Source organism: Saccopteryx leptura, chromosome 11 (genome assembly GCF_036850995.1).
Source record: "Saccopteryx leptura isolate mSacLep1 chromosome 11, mSacLep1_pri_phased_curated, whole genome shotgun sequence".
Taxonomy (NCBI): Eukaryota; Metazoa; Chordata; class Mammalia; order Chiroptera; family Emballonuridae; genus Saccopteryx; species Saccopteryx leptura.
Genome location: NC_089513.1, coordinates 75298340 through 75317364, shown reverse-complemented (window position 1 = coordinate 75317364; position 19025 = coordinate 75298340). Strand labels below are relative to the sequence as shown.

General features: G+C 52.1%; 1 protein-coding gene and 1 non-coding gene across 2 annotated transcripts; one reads left to right on the top strand and one right to left on the bottom strand.

Annotated features, from left to right (window-relative positions):
* Nucleotides 1-1553: 1553 nt before the first annotated feature.
* EXTL2 (exostosin like glycosyltransferase 2) lies at nucleotides 1554-18973 on the bottom strand. Its single transcript, XM_066353331.1, has 5 exons — nucleotides 17988-18973; nucleotides 15495-15563; nucleotides 7865-8295; nucleotides 7178-7248; nucleotides 1554-3172 (listed from the first exon to the last, which is right to left on the bottom strand). Exons 2-5 carry the CDS (start codon nucleotides 15497-15499, stop codon nucleotides 2684-2686), a joined length of 996 nt encoding a protein of 331 aa, XP_066209428.1. The 5' UTR covers nucleotides 15500-15563; nucleotides 17988-18973; the 3' UTR covers nucleotides 1554-2683.
* On the top strand, nucleotides 8566-8641 carry TRNAV-GAC (transfer RNA valine (anticodon GAC)). Its single transcript has one exon. It is a non-coding gene; the product is annotated as a tRNA-Val (tRNA).
* Nucleotides 18974-19025: the final 52 nt, after the last annotated feature.

Sequence of the window (19025 nt, the reverse complement as noted above, 5' to 3'; positions counted from 1 at the left end):
CAACACTGCCGGATGCATGTAGCAATATGTATCAAACACTCCAAAAACACTCACACAACCAGACAGATTCAGGCACTCAAGGTCTTGGCCTGGGTTTTAAAGAAATCATTATAGTCTCAAAGATGTCCGTGCAAGTCAAGGACATACGTTCCCAAAAATAGTAATAGTAAAAAAATATCCAATAAAATGGTAAGATGACTCATTCTATAGATTATGGTTTATCTAGCCAATGAAATACCAAATAAATCATATTCTTTACAATAGGTGCCTAGAGAAGTCGAGAGGACTAGACATTGTTAATGTGGTTTGGGGCTTTAATTTCTTCTTGATGCTGTTCTGAATGTGCCATAATTGCTACAACATGTATGCCATCATGTTTTAATAAGAAGACAAAGGGCATCTGAAATAAAATAAAACGAAAACTGTCATGGCTCTCTGCCCGTTGTTATGTAGAAACAACTTCCCGAATGTCACCTGGTGGGTCCGGGACCTTTCTTATACCTAGGTGGTGAGTTGTACAATTAACTGCACTTATTATCAATGTCACATCCCAACAGATTCATGTATCGACCACTTTAAAAGGGGAAGGCACTGAGCTCTATTTACACAGCTCTCTCCTTCATTCCTTACAACCCCCAGGTAGACATGACTCTCACTCTGGCAGGTGAGAGGCTCCGAGAGGCTAAGTAAAGAGATGTCAGAAGGGCGTGAGGCCAAGGGCCCCGCTGCACAGTAACCCTCAGCTACACCCTTCCTGCCCCGGGCTCAGGCCCGAGCTTACTAAGAGCTGTGCCCAGGGAGACGGTGTTAGCAGAATCCCAGCTTCACTGTAAACAGACAGTACTTCACTCTGTTTTCGTGTTTGCCCTGTAATACCTGAAAAACATGGCACAATTAACTAAGTGATGCTTAAGACAAGTTTAAGAGCACAAAATGGAAAAAAGAAATGTGGGAATATTTACCCACCAAGGAATGTTAGCTAATGCCTTTCTCTGCCTTACCCTGAGCAGAGTATTAGAACACTATTTAGAAATTTGAAAAAATACCAATCACAACATGAATCCATTTAATTAACACAGAACACCTGAATGGTAAAAGGGTATTTTATTTATCTGACAGTGCGATCCCAAGAGCCAAAAAATCACTACCAAGTCTGGACAAAGCAGGTAGTTAACATCATAGATTTTAGTGAGGTCCCGTGTTCTGCTGGTTTTATCGGACTGCATTAACTCGCACACACACACACGCCAATGTACAGAAGTGACACACAATGAACTAACTGCACAAAGAGCTTATCGCTGGAACATAAGCCAGGTTATCACGTTTTCACAGTTTTTTAATTGTGAGAATATAATGGCATTATGGGTGGGGGTGGGGTGGAGAGGAAGAAGAGGAGGAGGAAAAAGAGGAAGAGGAGGAAGAAGAGGAAGACAAGGAGGAGGAGGAAGAAGAGGAAGAAGAAGAGGAGAAAGAAGAAGAGGAGGAAGAGGAGGTGGAGGAGGGGGAGGAAGAGGTGGAGGAGGAGGAAGAGGAGGAAAAAAAGAGGAAGAGGATGAGGAGGAAAAGGAGGAGGTGGAGGAGGAAGACAGAGTTACCGCCAGTAATGACAAGGACCAAACACACACCATGGAACAGACACCAGTTCATACAGCAGAGGCAACTTAGGACTCAGCTGGTGCAGACACCCTGCAGAAGTTCTCTGCTACGACTCGGATCTCTTTCTTTTCTGTGGAGCTATATAGTCAAAATTTCATAGTGGTGAACAGTGCCTTAGATCTTTTTTGAGAAATAAAAGTTCTCCACGCAAGACACTGACTTTGTGTATACCCACACCACTCTTTAGTGTCTATGAGCTGCCGATGTACCAATAGTAAGCATCTTTTGATGCTAAGGGCTTTCACTTCTGCCCATTTTTACTCAACATTCTTTCAGAAGACTTATTTTACACACATTTCTTAAACAACACATAGTTTGCATAAAATACAGGAATTGATGTACAATCGCAAGGTCAGGTTCAGGGACAAGTTGCATATAAACACGTCAGCTGCGCTTTTCTGCGATCCACGCAACGTTTGCGAGAATCAAGCAAAACGCCAGCCATCCTTCAGCTCTGAAACGGGCCCTTGCGGTTGCAGCAGACTCATCACCAGCCAGCAGAGCACCACGCTGCACTGAATCCGGGCCGGTCCGTCTGGGAAGGGCTGGCTGCGAGGGCCGCGGGGACACTCTGAGTCGCCAGCGCTCGCTGTGTTGATGCGGGAGGGAGGCTAGTCTCTCCTCACATGGCTTTTCCCTACAGCACAGGCTTTTGCTGAAGAGGCATTTCAGGCCCAAAGTGAAAGCGACCACCCTTGGGTGAAACAGCTTGTTCTCAAGTCCTGAGACACAAATGCCAGCAGCCAAAGAAACTGAAGGCCGGTCTCGGAAGGTCAACAACCAAGCGCCAGCGCAGGAGTCACATCCTCACCTCCGCGGATGGAGGCCCCCACAAGCAGGCTCCCCGGCCTCCTGGGACTTGCGGTTCACGTAACTTCTATACCCTAGACGCACTGTACACTTCTTCCTTCGTAGAGACTTGTGGAGTGGATAAAAGTTCATGATGTTGTTTAAAAAAAACGAAACAATCAACCACAGAGTGTGGAGAAGCGACTCAGGCCCTCGGCGGTCCCGTTTCCGCCGGACCTCACACCTTACTCCTGTGGTTGGCGTAGGGGAAGCCGAACTGGGAGACCATGAGGTTGGAGTACTGCAGGGGCATGCCGTCGTAGAGGCGGGCCAGCTTGTTGACGCAGTGCGACCTCTGCAGGAAGTGCTCGGCCCGGTGCCACAGGCCCGCGTGGCCCCCGCTGCTCTCCTTCTCTAAACTGCCCATGTTGACGGGCTTCACGAACAGCCCCGAAGCCTTCCCGGTGTGCCGGGCGACGAGGAAGTTCATGGCGATGTCGTCGCAGTTCTGCGTCTCGTCTATCAGCGCGTGGACGGCCGCCGGCTGCCTCTGGAAGAGGTCCAGGTATTTGCTGCTGAAGAAGGAGGCGCCGATCAGCACCATGGAGTACTGGTCCCCGTCCCCCGAGCCTGGGCTCGGCAGCTCAAAACCTCCGTAGCTGTAGACGCCGGACGCCGTGGAGACGTGCTTTCTCGGCACAAACCCTACAATCTGATCAGGAAATTGCTGAACAGATGGGAGAAAGAACAGGGAAGTGGGATATTTCTTTAGCGCAGACATGGTGAAAAAGGCACTGAATTATTACAGGGAGAATGAAACGAATTTGCTGACTTTATTTTATTCCTGGTTTCATCTCGTTCCAGGCAACCCGTCGATCCCCGTCTTGATGAGTTTACAGGTCGAATTCTACCGCCACCCAGATCTCTAACCTCACAGATGTTCTCTGCATTCAAACATTATCTGATATTGATAAACTCTAGTCACCCAAGAGTCTGGCTCTTCAAAGCTTTGCTTCATAGAGGTTGACTGTGTGAGCACTATTTGTTCTAGGACAGGGGTCCCTAAACTTTTTACACAGGGGGCCAGTTCACTGTCCCTCAGACCGTTGGAGGGCCGCCACATACAGTGCTCCTCTCACTGACCACCAATGAAAGAGGTGCCCTTCTGGAAGTGCAGCGGGGCTGCAGTTGGGGACGCCTGTTGTAGGAGATAAGGCATAATGTGATTATTACGGAAAACTGTTCTCTCTTAAATGTAAAATTATGGAGCTACACGTAGTGTATGCTGTTACTGTTTTCTCATGCTGGTGCTGATGTTCCGGAAACTTCAGTGTTGGTTTTAGACAAGGTGATATTTTTATCCCTTTTCAGCCTGGGGTTTCCTTTTTAAAAACACAAATATATATACAAAATGAGATGTGTCAGGGTGATTGAAGAAAGGATAGAAATAAAACAATAATATTAAAGTGAGAGTGACTAAAATAAAAAAAAATAATAATTGGCAAACTGAAGAAAACCAGTAATGTATATCAAAGAGGTAAGAACTTATGGGGCTGGAAGGGTTCGTTTAAGTTCATAAATAATTTGAGTTTCACTCATTTACAGACACTAAACTAGGAATACATACACACACACACACACACACACACACACACACTCACACTCAGGCTGGGTCACTTCTCATTTCAAAGTATGCACAGAAAAGGGCTCTACTGGAAGTCACCTCACAATGACCTGATCATAAACCCCTAACCGGGCAGGTCACAGTGGGCAGCCCCGCCCCAGCCCTGTAACTTCTTTAGTGAAAGGTCCATCTTTGCCTTAAGCTGGCCCTGTCCATGGTTACGTGCATCTAGGTGAACACACCTTTGAAATAAGCAAAACCACCCTGCAGGGAGCACATGACCTTAACTACCCTCTAATCCCCAATCCGTTGTGGGGGCACTGACCTCTTTTTCCTTAAGAGTGTCAAATAAAAAATGACAACAGCCAATACAACAATATCTATCTGGTGTGGATGAAGCAAAATGATACCCCCCCCCCCTTTTTTTGGTCAAATCGACAAAAGAATCTAGTTTCGATGTGCCATAGAACTTCAGGGGTCCGTTTCTGTGTGCCGTGAGATGGAAAGGCCGACTCTGGCCGCTGCCAGCCCAGCCCTGCCTGCCTCTCCTGCCCTCCTCACTTCACGATGCACGAGAGCAGCTGCAAGCTGCATTCCAGGAAGCATTTCCCTCCGTCTGCTGAGCCCAGCCCTGCCTGCCTCTCCCGCCCTCCTCACTTCACGATGCACGAGAGCAGCTGCAAGCTGCATTCCAGGAAGCATTTCCCTCCGTCTGCTGAGCCCTGGCTTCCAGGCATGTCCTCTGTTTGGCTCAAATGAATTTTTATAAAAATTTGTGACAGGTCTGGACGTCCTGACACTGACAAAAGAATTCAGAGTCCAGAGAGGGCACAGCGTGCTGGGCGGACAAGGCGCTACCGGGCTGTGAGGAGGGTGCCAGTGCGGGGAGGGGTCACAGGGTGACAGCAGTGCTGCTGGGAGGCGACCGGACGGCCAAGGGAGGGGCAGAGAGGCTGGGGGCTTCTGAGGGGACGGACCGTTTCTGCACAGTCGAGGGGGAGTGGCAGACAGTGCAGCGACGGGCAGAGGGGAAGCCGAGAGCCCCAGAAGGGGAGGCGTGGTGCGAGGGAAGGCAGACCGGGGTCTGGCCTTGCTGTCTCTGTCCCACGGCCTCACCCTGTGCGGGGCACCGTGGCGGTGAGCATCAGGGGTCAGGTCACCCTGTGCGGGGCACCGTGGCAGTGAGCATCAGGGGTCAGGTCACCCTGTGCGGGGCACCGTGGCGGTGAGCATCAGGGCTCAGGTCACCCTGTGTGGGGCACCGTGGCAGTGAGCATCAGGGGTCAGGTCACCCTGTGTGGGGCACCGTGGCAGTGAGCATCAGGGGTCAGGTCACCCTGTGTGGGGCACCGTGGCAGTGAGCATCAGGGGTCAGGTCACCCTGTGCGGGGCACCGTGGCGGTGAGCATCAGGGGTCAGGTCACCCTGTGCGGGGCACCGTGGCGGTGAGCATCAGGGCTCAGGTCACCCTGTGTGGGGCACCGTGGGTCAGGTCACCCTGTGTGGGGCACCGTGGGTCAGGTCACCCTGTGTGGGGCACCGTGGGTCAGGTCACCCTGTGCGGGGCACCGTGGCGGTGAGCATCAGGGGTCAGGTCACCCTGTGCGGGGCACCGTCGTGGTGAGCATCAGGGGTCAGGTCACCCTGTGCGGGGCACCATGGGTCAGGTCACCCTATGTGGGGCACCGTCGTGGTGACATCAGGGGTCAGGTCACCCTGTGCGGGGCACTGTGGGTCAGGTCACCCTGTGCGGGGCACCGTGGGTCAGGTCACCCTGTGCGGGGCACCGTGGGTCAGGTCACCCTGTGCGGGGCACCGTGGCGGTGAGCATCAGGGCTCAGGTCACCCTGTGTGGGGCACCGTGGGTCAGGTCACCCTGTGCGGGGCACCGTGGCGGTGAGCGTCAGGGGTCAGGTCACCCTGTGCGGGGCACCGTGGCGGTGAGCATCAGGGGTCAGGTCACCCTGTGCGGGGCACCGTGGCAGTGAGCGTCAAGGGTCAGATCGCCATGGCAATGGATTACAATTGTTCTTGATGTTTTTATGAAACCTTAAATCATACTTACCCATCTTTAATTATGGCCTACTCGCATTGTTCTGATTAACCAGTCCTCATATTCCCCCTCACCCAACCTCCTTGTCCCCAAACCTGACATTTTAGAGGGATTGATTTTTTTTTTACCTGAAATAGAAATCTCACAGCTGGAGTGCTACATTAGAACTTTTTGCCTAAGAAGCTTTTACTTACAGGGCAGAAAACACTGCTGATATGGAAAATGTGTGCTGACCAGTGCAGAGGCGTGAAGTTAAAACCTGACGTCTGGAGATGGTGAAATCTGCAGAGTCTGTGAGCAGACACCAGGAATACCTAATGGCGTTCTACCCCAAGAAACTAATTAAGCAGGGTCGTTAGACCAATCATTAGGTAGCAGAGTACCTACAATAAATGTCTGACAGGGTTTCCGAGTGTTTGCATGCAGTCTGGCTCAGGTAACCGTCGTGCAAGCCCCCTGTCACCACGTGTCCAGCAGGAGAGGGCTGTTTCGAGAACAGTGGAGTAGTGAGCAGCCTGTCCCCGCTTACCAAAGCCCGGGTTCAGGAAGAAAACAATCCATCCTGCCTCCGCACGGGAGCACACAGAATTACTCATCTCTAAACAATGACCTTGGAATCAGGATTGGATTTTGTGGCTGTAATAAATGCTTTCTTTTAACGAACTTTACTCCCACTATTAATACAAAGGTATGCCTCTCACTGAGACGCATGTCTGTGGCCTGGCAGCACACACCTGCGGATTCCAGCCTTCGCCGCCGCACACGCCCGGCCTCCTCCACGCTGCTCTCCAGCAGGTGGTGGCAGGTGGCTCGAGCTCTTCTCCTCGGAGTCCCACATTTAATCAGACATAGGTAAAGGACAGCACGACCTTCAGGTGGGCTCGCCCGGGCACAGGAAATCATGATGACACCCCCCTCCCCCGCAAACGGATCCACCCTTCGGACAACGCTGCCTGCACCGCGTGGGGTGACGCCCACATCACACCAGCTGCTCTGCTTCAACACCGCAGGGGACTCTATGCGGGCGACTTTGCAAAGGATACCAGCAACCTTACCTGCCAAACGGAGAAAGCAAAAACAAGGTCCTGGGCGCTAATTAGCACGTCATCATCTACCATCAACACCGCTGAAATGAAAAGAGAAAAAAAAAAAAGTAAGGAAGCCAAAAACGGTTTGGAAAGAAAAACAAAATGAGAAAGATACACAGGTGTGTCTATAGAGCATCCAAATGAGGTGCTGCCTAACAAAATTCGTCAACAAGACACGCATTCTTGGAAAGACTTATCTAGAAGTCTTTATTTGAACTGTAACTGATTTTTATAACTGTCTGAGGGGGAAATGATCGTGTAGTTATCCTCCATCATCACAGAAACTACTGAACCTATAAATAAGTAACACCCAGGTTCTTTAAAGCAAATCATAGCCTCACATAACGGCCATGAATGGCAGGAAAAAGGCGGCGGCGGCAGATCCGCAGAGCGCAAGGTAAAGCGTAAGTTCAGGCGCATCTCGCTGCCGTCTGGGACGCACGATCCCCCTGCACCGCCTGAGCCTGTCACAGCTGTGACACGTCCGTGCTTTCCCGCCCAGGACACTGCTTCCCGACGTCCTGGAAACTGTCCCTTACGTTTTTCAAAGTGCTTCCCTGGGATTCAACTTCCCTGATCTCCTGCAGACCCCCGAGACGGCAGGGAGGCCAGACGCCCGCAGGAGGCCCCCCGCTCGGGCCAGTGGCCACTCACCGCTGGTCTCCAGCTCCGGAAAGGCCTGCAGCCGATTCCGCATCCTGTTGGTGGCCTGCCGTTTGAAGACCACGGGGACGGGGTGGGGCCCCAGGGAGTCCCACAGCTCCTCGGGGGTCCTCTCCCCCACGTTGTTCCAGACCACGATCACCCGGTGCAGGTGCGGCACGGCCTGGTAGTGGTTCAGCAGCCGCAGCAGCAGGTCGGTCCTGTTGTACGTCTGCATGACCAGCGTGAAGGAGTCCAGGGGGGCCCGGCCCGGGGCTCTGGCGTCCCTACGCGAGGACGGGAGCAGCTTGTCGTCTCTGTTGTTGGGGAGGAACGTGGTCAAGGCCCCGGCCACCAGGAGTAACATGAGGACGACCACCAAGGAGATGCGGAGCAGCCGGAGGCCCAGCACCCGGCCGGGGAGTCTGCAGACGGGGCCGCACCTGGAGGAGGGGCGGACAGGGGAGGTGAGCGTCCCGCTGGTCAACCTGTTTTTTCGTTTTTGCAGTGGGGAGAGCGAGTAAGCTTATTTTAGCTGGTGATATGTCTCGGTCCTCCCCGCCTCCTTGATGGGCTGGTCTGGCCTAGGATAATCAGGCCAGTGAATAAGCCCTCCCCCACCCCCCAGGGCCTGCTAGCTTGGCAGCTGCAGACTCAATAGCTACACACCACACAGGAAGAGAGGTAAGCAGTGCAGTTTAAAATTTTCCTTGGCCCTGGCCGGTTGGCTCAGTGGTAGAGCGTCGGCCTGACGTGCAGAAGTCCCGGGTTCGATTCCCGGCCAGGGCACACAGGAGAAGCGCCCATCTGCTTCTCCACCCCTCCCCCTCTCCTTCCTCTCTCTCTCTTCCCCTCCCGCAGCCGAGGCTCCACTGGAGCAAAGATGGCCCGGGCGCTGGGGATGGCTCCTTGGCCTCTGCCCCAGGCGCTAGAGTGGCTCTGGTCGCGGCAGAGCGACGCCCCGGAGGGGCAGAGCATCGCCCCCTGGTGGGCGTGCCGGGTGGATCCCGGTTGGGTGCATGCGGGAGTCTGTCTGACTGTCTCTTCCCGTTTCTGGCTTCAGAAAAATACAAAAAAAAAAAAAAAAAAAAAATTAAAATTTTCCTTCATTTCACTATGAAAAATTTGGAACTGAGATTGTTTTCAGACAGGGTATTTCCCTTCTAGTACACCCATTTATCACACTGCTTTATTGACACATAGGAACCGTATGCATTTAAGGTGTACAATCTGACGTTCTGATATACGAAGACTTTATACGGTATTGATCGACTTACGACCTATGCAACTTATGACCATTCGACTTTATGACCACAATCGCTAGCCATGACTGCTGCCTCAGATGACATCAACGATCCGCAGTCAAGCACCAGCAGCCAGTAAAATATTTCGTATGTTTATATATTTTGGTATGTTTTGCCATTGGGAAAATGTTTCCTATGGTATTTTTTTACACCCGTATTTTGTATATTTGTATGCACCTGCATTTTGTAATTTTGTATGTTTTGCAAATATTAAACTAGTTGTACTGGTAATGCAGTGTTTTACTTAAACCTGACGAATGTAAAAATAAGAAACAAAATGGTGTAGAGATGATACAAATGGCATAAAATGAACGAAGAAAATTATGATATATAACAATAATGAAAGAAAATTATGATAAAATATGACTTAAAGATTTTTATAACATCATTTCACAGTACTGTACATATAGCCTACTCAATTTACAACCAAATCGTGTTACGACCGGTCTGTCGGAACCAATCGTGGTCGTATGTCGAGCACTGGCTGTGTTTACTTTTCGGCAGTCAACTTTTTCCCAGATGAAGGCACGTGCAGAACCCTCACACATAGAGCAGACAGTAATGGCAGCGGCAGCAGTAAACAATGACAGCGCTTTACAGCGGTCCCCGGGTGACGAGCCGGGCGGGCTCTGTGGGCTTGTTCTTAAGTCGAACTTGTGTGTACGTTGAAACAGGTATGTTTACCTACGAAACGCAACTTGACAGATGTGTGTCTTCACACAGCACTTATTTGTACCTTCCTGCGCTTATAAATACATAACGCACTTTCCAACCTACGGAACCCCCCTCGCTGGTAGCCCCGGGACTGCTTGTATTACTTCCTAGACCCTGGACGACGCGCTCTGCTTGTCACAGTATGTGTGGGCTTATCCGTCTAGCCAATTAAACACACAGCTACTGAGCGTTTACTGTGTGGCCCAGGCTCGGTTCTGTGGTTACACTGCAAGGTGAGATAGGGTCTCTCCGCTGGCAGCAGCAGAGTGGACAACAGGGAGAGAAATGACCAAGCACGCAAACTCAAAGACCGTTTGGGATGGCGGTCATGACAAGAGATAACCAGAGTGACAAGACAAGGGAGGGCCAGCCGGTGGGGGATCTGGTCAGGCTGGACGAGGGGCCCGTCCTCTGTTCCGCCCGTGACAGGCAGCCCCCGAGGGTTCTGATCAGGGAGTGACAGGGTCTCGTTTCTCTGCTGCTATTATTATACTCATTTATCCGTTTGGATGCTTACAGAGGTTAACGCTCTCAAGATGACTGAGCGATTTAAATACTTTAAAATTTTTTTTTATTGATTTTAGAGAGGAAGGAAGGGAGAGAGAGGAAAATACTGATTTGTTGTTCCACTTATTTACACACTCATTGCTTGATTCTTGTATGTGCCCAGACCAGGGATCAAACCTGCAAGAAAACGCTCTAACCAACTGAGCTACCCGGCCAGGGCCAAGAAGATGAAACCATTCTGGTAGTGGAGTTAGGGTTTCCTTCCGGGAGAACCTGCTTCGTGGGCTTGGGGGTGTACCGCCCGGCGTCAAGCCCAGGTTCGGCCGAGGATCACGAGGCACTGAGGTCAGCCACGCGCCCCCCTGGCCCCCGCTGCGCCCGGGGGATCCACTGGAGACGCTACCGACAGCAGGTGAACAAGGAGCCGACGAGTGTGGCTTGCACACTCACTGACACACCCTGTCTAATCAAAGCTCCCCATCGGAGAGGTGAGGAGTCGGGTCTCATGGACAGTGTCACAGAGACCCAGGACTCGGACCCCTGGCTCTTTCCGCAGCTCCCCTGCGCCCTGGGCTCCTTCCGGAGCACGGCTGGCTGCAGCAGGTCCCTGCCCTCCCTGCGCCTGACCGCAGACGTCCCCGCCTCCTCCGCGGGCCTCCATCAGCCTCCTCGGCAGGTCCTTATCCTGTATCTTGGCAGCTGGGACATCACATGCATCTCAGCACGTGTCCCAGACCCACTCGACCACTCGTTCAGGTACAAAAGCCAGAAATGAGGAAGAAGGAGGTTCCAAGAAATTTACTTATAAAAACACTGAACACAGAAATCAAGGAAGAGTTTCTAGATATTTGAAAAATCCCTTTAAGAAAAAAAGAAAAGAAACAACTCTTAGAGCTGGAAAGAACGAGACGTGATTGTGCCTGACGACGTCACAGCCTCCCTGTCCTCCCACTCGGGACACCCTCTCCCCGCAGGCTACACCACGGACAGGTGCCCTCGTCTGCTCTCCAGACAGAGAGGACAGTGAGCGGGCAGGAGTCTCACTGCGGACGCACAGCCGTGGCCCGCCCGCCACAGAGCCCGTCCCCGCTCCTCTGTGCAGCATGGACAGGTGCCCTCGTCTGCTCTCCAGACAGAGAGGACTGTGAGCGGGCAGGAGTCTCACTGCGGATGCACAGCCGTGGCCCGCCCGCCACAGAGCCCGTCCCCGCTCCTCTGTGCAGCACGGACAGGTGCCCTCGTCTGCTCTCCATACAGAGAGGACAGTGAGCCGGCAGGAGTCTCACTGCGGATGCACAGCCGTGGCCCGCCCGCCACAGAGCCCGTCCCCGCTCCTCTGTGCAGCATGGACAGGTGCCCTCGTCTGTTCTCCATACAGAGAGGACAGTGAGTGGGCAGGAGTCTCACTGCGGATGCACAGCCGTGGCCCGCCCGCCACAGAGCCCGTCCCCGCTCCTCTGTGCAGCACGGACAGGTGCCCTCGTCTGCTCTCCAGACAGAGGACAGTGAGCGGGCAGGAGTCTCACTGCGGACGCACAGCCGTGGCCCGCCCGCCACAGAGCCCGTCCCCGCTCCTCTGTGCAGCACGGACAGGTGCCCTCGTCTGTTCTCTATACAGAGAGGACAGTGAGCGGGCAGGAGTCTCACTGCGGATGCACAGCCGTGGCCCGCCCGCCACAGAGCCCGTCCCCGCTCCTCTGTGCAGCACGGACAGGTGCCCTCGTCTGCTCTCCATACAGAGAGGACAGTGAGCGGGCAGGAGTCTCACTGCGGATGCACAGCCGTGGCCCGCCCGCCACAGAGCCCGTCCCCGCTCCTCCGTGCAGCACGCTCTGTGCCGGTCACTCTCGGCTGCTGGCACTGTCTCGACATCCGTCCACGCTCCCGACCCCACACCTTTCGGGTCACGTGCGGTGAGGGTGTCACCCCACGGGCCACGCTGAGATCAGGCCATTCTGACAACTAAAACCTGGATCACCTGTGCTGTGCACTGGCTAAGGCTATCAGGGTGAAAGCGACTTGTTTTTTCCACTGACAGCACACCCTGGTCTGAAGTATGCTGGATAATTCTAGCCTCGTACCTTTCTCCCGGAACTACCAATTCACTGTGGCTATTACGATCGTCGACAGCCCATTTTAATCCTCTCCATTTGAACAGCGTTTTTCAACCGCCAGTCCACGGACTGGTTTGCGAGAAACTTCGTGCTGGTCTGCCCTGATGTTGTATGAAGGTTACAGACCCTGATATTGTAGGAAGGTTACAGACCCAATGACCTCAGCTGAATTCGTTTATGCTCAGGGTGATTTCTGCCTTAGCAGGCCCCGAAGTCATTCTACTATTTTCGCTGATCCCTCAAGTGTAAAAAAGGCGGAAAACCCCTGATTGAGAAGGCTTCGTCCTGCCCTTACTATTGAGTTCTGAAGCAATTGTTAAAGAGTGTTGACGAACAGCTACATTTACTACGGGGTCGCATCTGGACGCACAGATGTCGCTGCATCAGGTCACCCCCGGCTGCGAGCCGCGGGGCGCGTTCCCGTGCTGGCTCCACTGAAGGTCAAGCCCTCCTGCTGGCAGCCGGTGAGTGGCCGCTCCGGTGCTGGTGACCCAGCTCGCAGTCAACAGCAGGGGCAGCGTTTGACACAGGGACCGGGGCCACGCCAGTACCTGTGTCTCCACCCCCCTCCCCTGCTCCATCCTGCCTGCCCAGGTGAAGGCTGCCTAGCAGTCCTGACCTTCATTTTGCTTTTGCCCCCCAAAAGCCTACGAAAAGCATCACATTCCTTCTCAAGACTTCTTAGGCAGCTACTACCAATCACGTAGGTTGGCGTTATCCTCACTGATTAAGAGGAAGTAGTATAAATATCAGGCAGAAAGTCTTTATAAAGCACCACCCCCTGAGTCCAGCCGCTTGTTCCTGAGGCTGAAGGTGAGGTCCTCTCCACACTATGCTAGAGAAAATCTCCCTCCAGCCTCGCCACCTGCTGCTAGAATTACCCATTCATCACAGCAATTGTAGTGGTGATGGTGATGATGTTAGGATAGGACCAATCCCATGGACATATATTAAGGCGGAAGGAATGGCCCTATTTCTAAGAGCAACATCTAAGACACGTAGGATCTGAGGAGTCAGTGCATCCTAGGAAAAAAGCCCAGAAGTAGAAAAGAATTTTTAGCTCAGCACCGTGCCATACAAAGTTAGTTCCCAAAAGGAGTGTAAGTTTATCACTTTTGCCATTCTGCAATAGGGTAGCTTTGCATTTGAACTTCTCTCTGTTTTAGTCCCAAGAAAATGGAGGGAGGCAAAGATGTTAGGCAACAGACCCCTGGAATATTCTATGTACACCAGGCGTTCCCAAACTACGCCCGCAGGCCACATACAGCCCCCTGAGGCCATTTATCTGGCCCCCCTGCTGCACTTCCGGAAGGGGCACCTCTTTCACTGGTGGTCAGTGAGAGGAGCACTGTATGTGGCGGTCCCCCAACGGTCTGAGGGACACTGAACTGGCCCCCTGTGTAAAAAGTTTGGAGACCCCTGATGTACACAATACTGGTTTCCAGCAACACACTCACACCTGCAAATCACTTCTTCAAGAGGAACAGGTTTTCATAAGCATGATTTATAAACAGTTTGAGATAGCAAGCCTAGCATGGAAGCCACTGAGTTTTCTTACATTATTAATTTTTTTTTTCTGAAGTGAGAAGCGAGGAGGCAGACAGACAGACTCCTGCATGCACCCAACCAGGATCCACCCGGCATGCCCACCAGGGGGCGATGCTCAGCCCATCTGGGGTGTTGCTCCGCTGCAATCTGAGCCATTCTAGCACCTGAGGCAGAGGCCATAGAGCCATCCTCAGCACCCAGGGCCAACTTTGCTCCAGTGGAGCCTTGGCTGCGGGAAGGGAAGAGAGACACAGAGAGAAAAGAGAGGGGGAAGGGTGGAGAAGCAGATGGGCGCTTCTCCTGTGTGCCCTGGCTGGGAGATGGAACCAGGGACTTCCACAAGCTGGGCCAAGGCTCTAACACTGAGCCAACTGGCCAGGGCACTTTCTAACGTTATTAAAGGAAGGTCAAAATATATACATGGCAGACATTAGTCCATCACAAATATTTATGGGTGTGTGCCACGTGCCAGCCCTAGGGATGGTAACGAGGAGGACATCCACCCCATTTCTGCCTCACACAGCTTAGCGACAACAGTAATGAAAGTTGTCACACCTCTTCCCCCTTAATGTTACATAATATCTCAAACTGGAAACAAGGGAATTAAAAAGATATCCATCCCACTCTGTAGTTGGGACAGCTGACGTTGAGAATATTAAAAGAATTTTCCCCTGAGTCCCGGGAGGAGGGGTAAGTCAGGGAAAACTGCTGACTCTCACACTTGAGCCTCTTTGTATTTTCAGGGTCTTTCTCTATTTTCAGCTTTGTTCTGGTCCACAAGAATATTTCAACTTTACAGGTATTGACTTTACCCTACAATCTGGATTACTATTTCAATAGATAAGGCCTAAAAGAGGCCTCACAGTATTTGGCTCACAGAACTTTCGCTTCCAAGGAAACAAAGGTAGCTCTTTAGGGAATACTGTTGCTCTGATAAAAATACCGGTACTTCCCCCATGTTCACAGAAGCATTGTTCACCATAGCCGAAGGGTGGAGGCAACCCCAGTGTCCAGCAACAAAGGAACAGATGGACAAGATGCGGTACAGACACACAGTGGAGTATTATTCAGCTATAAACTAGCAGGGACTTCCGACACATGCTCCAGCATGGATGAACCTTGAGAACATTAATGCTTAAACGAAATAACCCAGACGCAAAAAGACAAACGCTCTAGGATTCCACTCGCACGAGGAACCTGGAGCCGTCCATGTCACAGAAACAGAGAGCAGAAGGGTGGCTGCGGGGGCCTGGGGGGAGGGGAAGTGGGGAGTTATTTAATGGGTACAGAATTTCTGTTCCGCAAGGTGAAAAAGTTCTAGAGATGGGCTGTTCGATAATGTGAATATACCTAATGCTGCTGAACTACACACTTAAAAATGGGTTCAGATGGCAAATATGCCTATTTTATCACAACCTAAACAGAGCGGCTTTAAAAAAAAATACTGGCGCTTACCTCATCCTGTGATCGTTTCAGCTGTTTTCCTCTGGCTCCAGTAATTGATAGGAACAGGCTCTCTCGATGCTATTAAGGGAAATCAATAAATTTTCTGTGATGTTTTGGTCAATCAGCAGGTAATTAAAAAAAAAAAAAGGTTTTTAATGCTGTTGTCCACAGGCTTTAAATTATTTCTATGAATTAAAACAGGCTATTTTCCGTTTTAAAAATTACACTTAGGCAACGAGGCAGACCCTGCGTTCCCAGGGGTTGGAGCTGATACCGCTGGGTTTTTGTTTTCATCTTTCTCTTAAGCCTCCAGCAGCCGAGGCTCAGATCATCCCCACTGTCTCCTGGGTTTACACGTTTGGAACCAGAACAGAGATGCGCTGTCGCGCAAACTCTCTGAACACACGCGCAATTCAGTTTCTACCTGTATTCAGTTTCTGGGTTCTTAAGTATCTGTAGTTTTATCCACCACCACTACTCCTTTTTCCACTAATGACTCACGGGGCATTCAATGTGAAGCATCTAAAAAATCATAGCACCTAAAATAGGGTGGTGGATACATGCCAGGGCTGATGGCCGAGGAACGACAGATGGCGTCCTTCCTATCCCTGACTGCGGGCTCCCCCCAAGGAGCGGGGCCCCTGGCTAGAAACACGCTTCTGCCCCTTCACCCTCTTCGCTCTCATTTCTCTCAGCCCTCCATCACATGTCTGAAAAGCAGGCCCCCCCCGCCGCCCGCCCCATATGGTCTGCAGAGTTAACCTAATGCAATTAATTAGTAGGAGATGATATAAACAAATATCAACAGTTCAAAGTAGAGATCCCTTTATTTAGCTTTAAAATGTTCATTCCTCTATCATCTATTTTATAATCTTATAAACCCACTTAAGCTTGTAATATATGAAGGAATTAAGAATCTGGCTGGAGACTTTAAAGATACTGTATCTGTAATGACCACGGGAGAAGAGCTCAAGCACCACTTTTGACGGTTCCTTTCATGATACAAGTTATTGAGTGGGCACAAGGAGGACGTAGTATGTATCAGAGTCGCAGTGAGTGAGGGACGTCTCTCCTCACTGCACCAAGGGCAGCTCTGTGCACGTGAACACCACAGTTCTACAAACCTGAACTGATCGGCACGTCTCCAGCCCCGTCCTCACATCAGCCTCTTCTTCCATAAACTCCTCCGGGGAAAGAACATGGGCTTCCCGGGCATTGCAACCCACCTCCCTCTACCCACCCGGTGCCCAGCACAGAGCCTAGCACGCAGCAGACACTCATGAAATGACTGCTGAATGAATGAAACTGACTTTAGCTTTGACAACATATACTGGTTAACATATATAAATGTTATCTCAGGATGGCACGGGAAGTGAGACACAGCCAACCATTTTCCACTCATGGAACTTTTCCTGGTTTAAACAGTATACAATTTATACTTCCAATAAGACGCCTTTGGTGTTGAAGTTGGTAATTATGCCATCCAAGAACGAAAGCTTTGAGTGGCAATGCCACTGAAGGCCTTTCCAGTCACAGAAAGCCTATGCTACATATCTGGGGTGGGGAGGAGGGGAATCAGGGAGTCCTGGGAAACCAACAGAACTGAAATTAAACTTTAATTTCTCCAACTCATTTAAAAACTATTTGAAAAGGGGTACTCCAGATTTCTCCATAAACTGGTGGTATAATTTCTCATTTATAGCAGTATAGGATAAAATGCACAATTTCATTGTTTTATTTATTGAATTAAGTGGGGTGACATTGGTTAATACAATTACATAGGGTTCAGGTGTACAATTCTAGGATACATCATCTGCATGTTGCATTGTGTGTTCAGCACCCCAAGTCTCCTTCCATCACCATTTATTCTGCTTTTACCCTCCTCTGCCTCCAAAGAACCCCCTTTCCTGCTGGTGATCACCATACCGCGCAATTTATTTTCAAAGGCAGAATACATTAAGTACAGCTGACCTTGAGTTATGAAAATCAGTTGCTGAAATTTGGTTATTTTTATACATCCTCTCCCCACTAAGTTACATCATACTGAAATAAAGCAGTTTTGTAGAAAAACCCAATTGCCATGCAAATTTTTATCTATCTCTAACCTGGTTTGCATCCACTAACGTCGGAGTAAAAATCAAAGTCTATGACTAATATAAAAGCTTCCGGAGATAGAGAAGTAAATGTTACTGAAAGCATTTCTACGTTTAAGATAAAACACTCGTGAAATAACACTTCAAGAAAGGCAAAGTGAAAATACTCTTTCCAGAACTTAATTTCTGGAATCGAGCTGTTTAGGCAAAGCAGTTTTAATGATCATGAACGTTTTTTTTAAATCGGAGAATAAGTTATACTTTCAAAAATAAAACCACCGACTCACTACCTACTCCCGCTCCCCACCCCCACCCCCCAGCTCCGCCAAAGTTCCAAGAACCGGAGCAAAACATGCATCACCCTCGTTGCAAACATTTTGAACGCGAGGGCGTTTTGCGATTCCCTTACCTCGAGAGCAAGATCGCCGCGGGGCCGCCGGGGCAACGGCTTGCAGCTCGGTCGTCACGGAAGGGAAGGGGTGTTTCGCGTGCTCGTGTGTGTGTGTGTGTGTGTGTGTGTGTGTGTGTGTGCGCGCGCGCGCTTTCTGACCCCAGCAGCAGCAGCAGCAGCAGCAGCAGCAGCGTGCACACCCGTGGCCTCTGCACCACCCGCAGAGCGCGCGCCGGCAGCGGGGACCGTCCCCGCGTCGCCCGCCCCTCGCTGACGTTCCGCTTCCGGCCGAACCGCAGGCCGATCCCGGGAAGCGCGGTTTTCCCGTTCCCAGCCCGCCCCCAAGCCAGCCCAGCTCGGCCCCGTCTCCTCCCCCAGGTAACGCCGTCAGTCACTCATGTGACGCACCAGACCGGCCCCAGTTACAGTCCCGGAGAGGCACGCCAAGCAGTGTCCCCACGACCCCGGGCGACCGTCGGCGCCTGGACGGCTCGGCTCTTGCACTTGGCACGGGCGCGCAGGGTCTGCCCGCTGCGGCCCGCGGCGACCAGCGGGTGCTGGCGGGTTGAGTCTGGGGGAGCGGTGCACCAGCCAAAGCCGCGGGCGTCAAGCACGGGCGCGCAGCAGGTCCCAACAAACGCTCCCGCGGGCGTCGGAACATCCACCCACTGCGGCCCGCGAAGCCGTGCGGAGCACTCCCGCGCGGTGCTCGGGGCGGCTGCGCGGGTCCCGGGGACTAGGGTGCCCGCAGAGCGCACCCGGGGAGACCGTCACTCGCGCCCCCTGCGCAATGGCGGCGGGAGGACACGTCGCCGCCCGCATCCTCGGGCTTGGCTCCCGCTCGGCCGGGATTTAACTCTAACGGGGCACAAGGCGAAAGAGCATGCCCGGGCGCCGCGCGTCCGGGGACTTCTGAGCGAGGCGTCGGGGCGGGGCCGGGGCTCCCAGCCCGTCCACCCCGCAGGATTCTCCACCCGGACGCAGGTGGCGGGGCTCCACCCGATGCCGGCCCCTTAGACCCCGCCGTGCCGCCCGCCAACCGGCTCCGCCCCCCGC

What these genes read in the sequence shown, in the direction of transcription:
- EXTL2 (XM_066353331.1), bottom strand. An exon ending in TCCGGAGCTGGAGACCAGCG is followed by an intron (nt 7,249 to 7,864) that starts GTGAGTGGCCAC and finishes TTTTCATTTCAG; the next exon opens with CGGTGTTGATGGTAGATGAT. An exon ending in TTGCTTTCTCCGTTTGGCAG is followed by an intron (nt 3,173 to 7,177) that starts GTAAGGTTGCTG and finishes CCATCTGTTCAG; the next exon opens with CAATTTCCTGATCAGATTGT.